Source organism: Alnus glutinosa, chromosome 2, assembly GCF_958979055.1.
Source record: "Alnus glutinosa chromosome 2, dhAlnGlut1.1, whole genome shotgun sequence".
NCBI lineage: Eukaryota > Viridiplantae > Streptophyta > Magnoliopsida > Fagales > Betulaceae > Alnus > Alnus glutinosa.
This window is the reverse complement of record NC_084887.1, coordinates 4,527,501-4,536,117: the sequence shown is the minus strand read 5'-3', so window position 1 is coordinate 4,536,117 and position 8,617 is coordinate 4,527,501. Positions and strand designations below refer to the sequence as shown.

Below are 8,617 nucleotides of genomic sequence, written 5' to 3'. Positions count from 1 at the left end.
TCTAAGTTCTATTTTCAATTTATGGATGGAGGTACCATATCTATTTTCAACCATAAGTGAGATACCATCTACGATACAAAGTGAAATGGTTTCGCTATGAAGTTGTTAAGCTATGTAGGAAAAAAATAAAGTTGTTAAGCTACATGAAGCAAAAATGTAGTTAACCCTATATTATATTTACTAAATTCACCAAAATGATATTGTTTTGGTCTTTAATACCAAAATGACTTGTTTGGAGATTAAGTATTGGTTATGTTCACTTCACCAGTTCACCATGACGCCACCAGAGCTCAAAGCCACCATCTTCTTCCTCTTGCCTCTCATCTTTGGTTCTCTCATATCTCAAAGACTCTCAAATTGTGTAATGAGTATCCTTTTGTCCAAAACAATTATTTGGTGTTTGATATATGTTTATAATTCAAATATATGTTTATATCTCCTAGTGGCAGTACTGTGCAAATATATGTAGACGTCCATTGTTAGATCTATTTCGTATAGCTAGTTCATTACTATTACTTTTAAAATCCTTTAAAATATGTCCTAATAGAAATTTAAAGATAGTCTAAAATACTAAAATAGGCTCAAAATGCATGCAGATAATGTTAAAGTGTCTCATGTCGCTAAGGTTTACCAGACCTAGGCTGTTTATAAGCCATTGTATTCCCTCATCTTTTAAGGCGTATTTTGAGAGTAAAATGAGCCAATAGATTTTAATATGGTATCAGAGTCGGTCCATTGCGATGATGGGCTTTTTCCTCATGTCAGTTGAATACGTTTTTCGCCAAAAAGTTGCCACACGTGAAGGGGCGTGTTAAAGTGTCCCACATCACTAAGGTTTACTAAACTCGGGCTGTTTATAAGCCATTGTGTCCTCTCCTCTATCAAAACAGAGGTCATGAGTTTAGAGCATGTTAAGAGTCCCACATTGTCAGTGTATACTTGGGTTGTGGGTTTTATAAGTCTTAAACAAACCTCTTTCTTTAAGGTACCTTTTGTGAAAGAGTAATGTTTAATGAACTTTATCATGGTATCAGAGCAGGTTCCTTTGAGCCTTTCTTTCCGTTTTGCCTACGTGTTTGGCCAATAGTGCCACAAGTAAGAGAGCGTATTAAATTTGTCCTACATCGTCTAGTTTACATTCACCTGGCCTCTTTATAAGCCATGGTGTCCCCTCCTTTCTTAAGGCGTATTTTGAGAGTAAAATTGGCCCGTGGATTTTAATATGGTATTAGAGCTGGTCCCTTGTGATGATGGGCTTTTTCCTCTTGTCGGTTGAACATGATTGGCCAAAAAGTTGCTACACGTGAAGGGGCGTGTTAAAGTGTCTCACACCGCTAAAGTTTATTAGACCAGGGTTGTTTATCTCCACTCTCAAAGCGTTTTTTGAGAGTGAAATGAGCTCATGGACATTAATAGATAACGGATAATAACCACGCATATGTGGTTAGTAAAAACATGATACAAATGCAAATATAAATATTTAAAAATAATATTCGCATTTTGTGACTACAAATAATATAAATAACATCTACGTCTACATGTACACCTGACCTCTTTCTACGCTCAATGGCATGGAAAAAAAAAAAAAAAAATCATTCATTGGACTTACAAAACGATCAAATGACCATAATATGCATTTTTCATTTTTGTTTTTTTGGTATATAATCAGGCCCCCATTTTTGAATATAACGAGTAAAAGACATCTTTATCGTGTAGAAAGAAAATTATAGATTTGGTCTATAACTATAATTTTTGATAACTTTGAAATTAGGGGATTGTCAAACCCTTTTAAAAAGTAGTTATACATGACATACATATATAGTAAATAAAAATATTTCTTAATTTAGAATAAGTTTGGTAGTTTATAATATATGAAAATTCGTTGGTTTTTTATTTGATTAAAATATAGAATCTTTAGGTGATTTCTTTTTGTTTGGTTTTGTTCTTATATATATATATATATATATATATATATATATATATATATATATATATATATATATATATATATATATATATATGTGCTGATTAATAAGTGGGATTTAGAGAAAAATAAAAACAGTAATTGGGAAAGGAAAAAAAGCAATAAGAAATTTTTTATTTATTTTTATTTTTTTCTAAAAACCACATTATTAGAATACTTATCATCAGCGACTTTAACGAATCATCCCCAACTACTCCCACATAAAGTTACGCCATATATTGAAAATGAAAATTGCTTGCAGCTGATCAGAACGATTCTCGTACGTTGTTTATCGCTGATGATCAACTTCTACTCTGTCATCCCCCACTTGAACGTGTCCCTTACTTTTGCTTTTTTGTTTTCTTCAATTCCGGTGGCTAACCTGTCCTTTTCTTGAGACAAACGCGCGCACATGGCCGGCCTCATTGGACTTTCATAAAGCAGTGCCCATTGGCAATTGCCCTTCCGCTTTATGCAAAGCTCATCTTCCTTAATTCTACGATCCCAACACCTCTCATCACTACTTCAACAGCGGGTTTCAGCATTAATCACTTGATTCACCATCAACAAATGGCGGAGTCAGTTCTCTTCGACACTGCTGCCACTATTATTAAGAATTCGGCCTCTCTTGCTCTTCAAGAGATTGGACTACTCTGTGATTTCAAAGATGAGCTTAAAAAGCTCGGGAAAACGGTTTCCACCATCCAAGCTGTGCTTCTGGATGCGGAGGAGCAACAGGCCCACAACCGTGCGGTCAAAGATTGGCTGGGGAAGCTCAAGGATGTCATGTACGAAGCCGACGACTTGCTGGATGACTACTCCACTGAACTTCTACGGCGACAAGTCATGGCAGGGGATAACAAGGCAAAACAGGTAAATTCATAAACGTGCATGATGATGTCGTTTGTAAGTTTTAGTTTAAAATACCTCAACGACATATTTCTAAAGAATAAGTCCACAACAACAATTAGCTCATGATTCCTAGTAGCCTTTGCTATTTTGGTGAGGCACAACTAATTTTGATGAGTGCTGTTTAAAAAGCTATAAAAATTGTCAATTTTTTATTATTATTTTTTTTTTTCCCTTTTTTCTCATTTCTTTCTCACACGGTCAGCACAACACCACTTTTTTTCCTTTCTTTCTCCCATTTTCTTCTCTCAACTCTCACACCATTATTTTCTCCAAAATATTCAAAAATATGACTGTTAAACAAAGACTAACATTCAAAAAAGATTAAATAAAGAAAAAAATAAAGAAATCTGAAAAAAAATATTATTTAAATAGAATAATGATATTGAATAATTAAAATAGTGAGGCGGTTAAATGTGCTTTAAAAAATTGGCTCACCAAAATAGATAAAAGTAATTTTTAGTTATTTTGATGAGTGAAATTTGGTGAGAGATTACCTTACATTTCGAAACAACTATTCAAACATTTCAAAAAAATCTAACTTACATTTACGACAATTACAAACATGAACTTCATATTTTCCTTAATTACACACAAAGCCAAAAAAAAAAATGTTTTAACTTTTCGGAATGGACCATACTGAATAGTTGTGGGTATTACAGGCACGCATATTCTTTTCCAAATCGAACCAACTTGTTTATGGCCTTAAAATGGGTCATAGGATCAAGGTAGTTAGAGCAAAACTGAATGAAATAGCAGAAGATAAGAAGAGCTTTAGCTTTACGGAGCACACACAGCTTGAGCATAGGAGGAGAGAAGATACACACTCTTTTGTACCTGACGAAGAAGTCATTGGGAGAGAGGATGAAAAGAAGGTTGTTAAAGCGTTGTTATTCGATTCCAATGTGAAAGAGAATGTTTCCATCATTCCTATAGTTGGGATTGGTGGACAAGGAAAGACTGCGCTTGCTCAGTATGTGTACAATGACGAGGAGGTCCAAAGACATTTTGATCTGAGGTTGTGGACATGCGTCTCTGATCCTTTTGACATAAAAACTATTGTTCAAAAGCTCATAGAATCTGCAACTAAGGACAAACCTAAAAGTCTTGAGATAGATCCGTTGCAAAGTTTGTTTCGAGAAACAATTGATGGGAAGCGATACTTACTTGTTTTAGACGATGTATGGAATGCGAATTCTAATAAATGGTCCGACTTGAAAAATCTATTGGTGGGTGGCCTGAAGGGAAGCAAAGTTTTGATTACCACACGGAATGAAAAAGTTGCAGACATTACACGCACAACTTCACCGTATTTTTTGGAAGGTCTATCTGAAAGTAGTTCTTGGGATTTATTCAAGAAAATAGCATTTAAAGATGTGGAAGAGCCAAAGAATCCAAGGTTAGTAGAAATTGGAAAGGAGATCGTAAAAAAGTGTGCACGAGTTCCTCTTGCTATAAGGAGCATAGGGAGTCTATTACATTTCAAAAATTCGGAGGCTGAATGGTTGAAGTTTCAAACCAATAAACTTTACGAAATAACTCAACAAGATAATGATATTTTACCAATACTTAAGTTGAGTTATGATCATCTCCCGCCACACTTGAAGCAATGTTTTGTTTTTTGTTCGTTGTTTCCAAAAGATTATGAAATTAAAGTGAAAGTGTTGATTCAGTTATGGACAGCACAATGCTTTATTCATTCGTCAGATAGAACGATATGTCTTGAAGATGTTGGTCATGAGTATTTTATGAATTTGCTTTGGAGGTCGTTTTTCCAAGACATAAAAAGAAATAAATATGGAGATATAGAAAGTTGCAAAATGCATGACCTTATACATGATCTTGCACAATCTGTAGCAGGGGATGAGTGCTTAATTTCAAATCCAGATGCAGTAAAAGTAGTTGAAAGAACTCGCCACGTGACATTCGATTCATTAAATTCATTATGGGATATTCCAGCTCCCTTGGTTGAGGCAGACAGACTGAGAACCCTTCTTCTGCAACCTCCTGGAAAAGGATTCCTTTTGCCGGTACTTGAGGGGAATAAGCGAGTCTATGATACACTTGTTTCAAGTTTTAAATGCTTGCGTGCTTTGAATTTGAGTCACTCGAATATTCAAGAAGTGCCGAATTCCATTGGCAAGTTAAAGCATCTAAGATATCTTGATCTTTCTTGGAATAGTAATATCAAACTACTCCCCGCTTCTATAACTAAATTGCAGAATTTGCAAACACTAATACTCGAGTTTTGTGGTGGGCTTAAGGAATTGCCGGAAGACACTAGAAACTTGATCAGCCTTAGGCATCTTGTGCTTGATGGGTGTAGGAGCTTGACTCATATGCCGCATGGACTGGGAAAGTTGACTGCTCTCCAAACACTGTCGTATTACATTTTAGGGAAGAAGGAAAGTTCTGTTCCAAAGCAAAAGTGGGGGCTAGGCGATCTGGATGGTTTAGATGAGTTGAGAGGAAGCTTATGTATTATGGGTTTAAAGCACTTGAGATCTTCTCCATTGGAAGCCAGGGCTGCAAACTTGGAGAGGAAACAATACCTTCGAATATTGGAATTAAAGTGGCACTATTATTTTGACGCTGATTATGATGATAATAATGATGATAGTGATGATAAGGCAATTGTAAATGATGAACAACTGTTGCAAAACCTTCGGCCACACCTAAATTTGAAAGAATTAATGATAAAAGGGTATGCAGGCGTGAGGTTTTCCGACTGGGCGTCCTCGCTCTCGAATTTGGTTAAAATTAGCATAAGCTGTTGTAAATGGTGCCAACATATCCCACCATTGGACCGATTCCCTTTTCTCGAGGTTCTTTCTCTTCATAACTTGAGTTCGCTGGAGTACATAAGCAATGATGCCAGTGAAGGGTCATCTTCTTCCCTCCTAAGTCTCTCGCTTGTGGCATTGCCTAAGCTGAGGGGATGGTGGAGGATGAGGGAAGCAGTAACAACAGAGCATGAGCAAAATTATAATCTTCCATTATTCCCATCATTTCCAACTCTTTCTTCCTTATTTATCCAAGGTTGCCCTATAAGGTCCATAATGGCAGACGTAGCACCAGGGAGCCAAACAACACCCTCCCCTTCCTCTCTCTTTTCCACTCTCTCCAAATTGAAGTATCTTAGCCTTTCTTTTTTAGTGGAACTTGAATATCTGCCAGAGGAGTGGCTGCAAAACCTAACTTCTCTTAAGCTTCTGAGTATTTCGTACTGTTTTGAACTACAAATATCCATGTCTCCACTCTTTCAACATCTCGCCGCGCTTGAATATATGAAGATTGATAAGTGCAAAGAACTTATCAGCAATGAGGATGAAGAGGGCGCGCAATGCCTTGGACCTACAATACTTCGTCATCTACAAATAAAAGAAGTTACAAACTTGGTGTCTCTCCCAAAGGCGCTTAGGCATGCTACCGCTCTGCAATTGCTTAACATTGAGAAATGCCCTAGTTTGGAGTCTTTACCAGAGTGGATAGCCGACCTCACTTCTCTTCAACGACTTCAGATCTACAAATGTGACAATTTAATATCACTGCCTGAAGGGATGCATTGCCTCACCTCCCTGCGTCATTTGACAATTGCGAGGTGCCCTCGCTTGGAGGAAAGATGTAAAGAAGAAATAGGAGAGGATTGGCCAAAAATTGCTCACATCCCAAACTTTTCGAATAAGTGGGAACCAATATTCTTCAGGTTTTGAGAATAAGGAGCTAATATTCTGCAATGGCTTGAAGAAAAGATGTGAAGAAGGAAAAGGCGAGGATCTGCCAACAATTGCTTGCTACCAATTATTCTTCAGGTTTTTAAATCACCAATTAGACAGTAATTTTCTTCTTCTTGTTGTTCATCTCCATTTTACTTTGTCAGGCTTTTGATAAATAATCTTTGACTTCATATGCAGAACAAACTGTAGCATGGAACAAACAAGGGTTTAAGAATAGACACATTTTCAGACCTGGCCGAAAATCTGATTTGCACAAAGCTCTCAAATTTCCAGTATTGTTTCCTATCTTTCACTTCAATGGCAGTCCTACGTGTCTAATATCTTGTTTTTTATTTTTATTTCTATTTTTTTTAGAAAAAAATAAACAAATTTCTCGCATCTTCATTTGAAATGTACATTCTACAAATGGTAGCATCACGTATTGGGTAAAAGACTTATGATAGACCAGGGAAGTCAATCCCATCCCAAATTTTCATAAAAACGCAATAAAAGTTTTGCATAACCCTGGGTTTTCTCATAATCAAATGCTTATTAGACATATTCTTTTTGTTATTATTGTTACTGGAGTTTAACTGCAATTCTCTCTGTTCATGGATTGATTTTACTTTTTTACTGTTTTCATTGAAAAATTTGGAGTTAGTATTGAGTTTATTATTTGGTTTTTTGATGGTCAGAGAGACATGCATAGAAAAGCATCCATTCATGATATGGGTGTGAGAATCATTGGGTTATTTTTGCAATATGCTCGGATATGTCAGCCTCACTTGTAGACAAAACAATGGACACTATACAGAGCACTTCCATGATGAGGAAGTTCGGGTGAGTAAATGTTGCAAGAATGACAATGTGCTGAGCTTGTGAAAAGGGGACATTCAATAAACCATTTTATGCATTTCTAAATAGTATTTTGCCTACAATTTGTTGAACACCTTTTATCAGCATTTAGAACTTGAAAGACATGATCAAGAATCCTAGCTATCCTCAAAAGCCACCTAACAAGTATTTTGCATTTGCAGGTTCTTCCTTTTGCTTGAAAGCATTTTAATCCCAAAAGACAGTGATAATGCTTGTTTGTCTTCAAGTGAAATTGGTTGTTGTGCTTCAAGGGTACTGACTGGAACTGAAGATTGTGTTAGCCAACCACTCTATTTATGTGTCTCTTGTTAGTGCAGTGCTTTTGTTAGTGCTGCCTTTGCATATGGTTTTTGCAATTTATATTCATGGTTTTGTAATATCTAAGTATGCTTTTATAAAATTCAGTGTGTTGAAGATTCAGATTGTTAATATTTTTTAATGTGTTACAAATTTAAAATATTAGGCACTGATGCCTATGGAAGCCTGGATCATAGTGATCTCACTTCCAAGTCTGGATGGAATGATATACTTAGGATGAACTGGAAAACAAGCTTGAATCTGAAATAAGAAGAGTTTTCAAGATTCAACTCTTGATCCGATAAGAAAAGCATATCTTATTCAAAACCTTATGAACAGTTCAGTTTATGGTGTGACACTTTTATGAATCTTATTCCAACTATTTAAATTAATATGATTTTGTAAATATTCTGATATATAAATGGGTATGGTTAGTCAGTGAATAGCGTCTCAATAGAAGTTACTTCAGGTCACAACTAGTGAAAGTTCAAATTATGAAGATTTACTTGAATTTTCTCCATTAATTATTTCATGGTTTGGAGAAATTGCAAACTCTGTGCAGCTTGCTGTGGCATGTTATTTACATGCAGATTCTGCTAGTACATTTAATGGATATGTAAGTTTGCCCTTTTATTGTTTGCTTGAGTGTCCGTGGACTTCCATAGCTAATATTTTTAATATCTATATTTATTGGCAGGAAAGCTACGGCTGAAATATTGTGTATGCAGTGCTTGAAAATTCAGCCTGTTGGGCCAGTTTGCTCAATTCCTTCCTGTGGTAGACTATCGATAGCAGTGTACTATTGCAGTATTTGAAACAATTTGGATGATAAAAGGTAAATACTTTTGTTATTAAT

The 8,617-nt window shown here is 35.8% G+C and overlaps 2 protein-coding genes across 3 annotated transcripts in view; both read left to right on the top strand.

The window, feature by feature from the left end:
• Window positions 1-2,219: 2,219 nt before the first annotated feature.
• The window catches only part of LOC133860712 (putative disease resistance protein RGA1), a 13,283-nt gene continuing 6,885 nt past the window's right edge, over window positions 2,220-8,617 (top strand). For both annotated transcript variants that reach the window (XM_062296294.1, XM_062296293.1), the window contains exons 1-6: window positions 2,220-2,836; window positions 3,535-6,684; window positions 6,787-6,881; window positions 7,284-7,428; window positions 7,626-8,377; window positions 8,459-8,596. In XM_062296294.1, coding sequence (XP_062152278.1) covers window positions 2,534-2,836; window positions 3,535-6,585 — 3,354 coding nt within the window. In that variant the 5' untranslated portion in view covers window positions 2,220-2,533 and the 3' untranslated portion in view covers window positions 6,586-6,684; window positions 6,787-6,881; window positions 7,284-7,428; window positions 7,626-8,377; window positions 8,459-8,596. The remainder of the gene's footprint in view (window positions 2,837-3,534; window positions 6,685-6,786; window positions 6,882-7,283; window positions 7,429-7,625; window positions 8,378-8,458; window positions 8,597-8,617) is intronic.
• The window catches only part of LOC133860197 (ERBB-3 BINDING PROTEIN 1-like), a 2,638-nt gene continuing 1,408 nt past the window's right edge, over window positions 7,388-8,617 (top strand). The window contains exons 1-4 of the mRNA XM_062295844.1: window positions 7,388-7,428; window positions 7,626-7,740; window positions 8,352-8,377; window positions 8,459-8,516. Of these exons, the coding sequence (XP_062151828.1) occupies window positions 7,388-7,428; window positions 7,626-7,740; window positions 8,352-8,377; window positions 8,459-8,516 (240 nt within the window). The remainder of the gene's footprint in view (window positions 7,429-7,625; window positions 7,741-8,351; window positions 8,378-8,458; window positions 8,517-8,617) is intronic.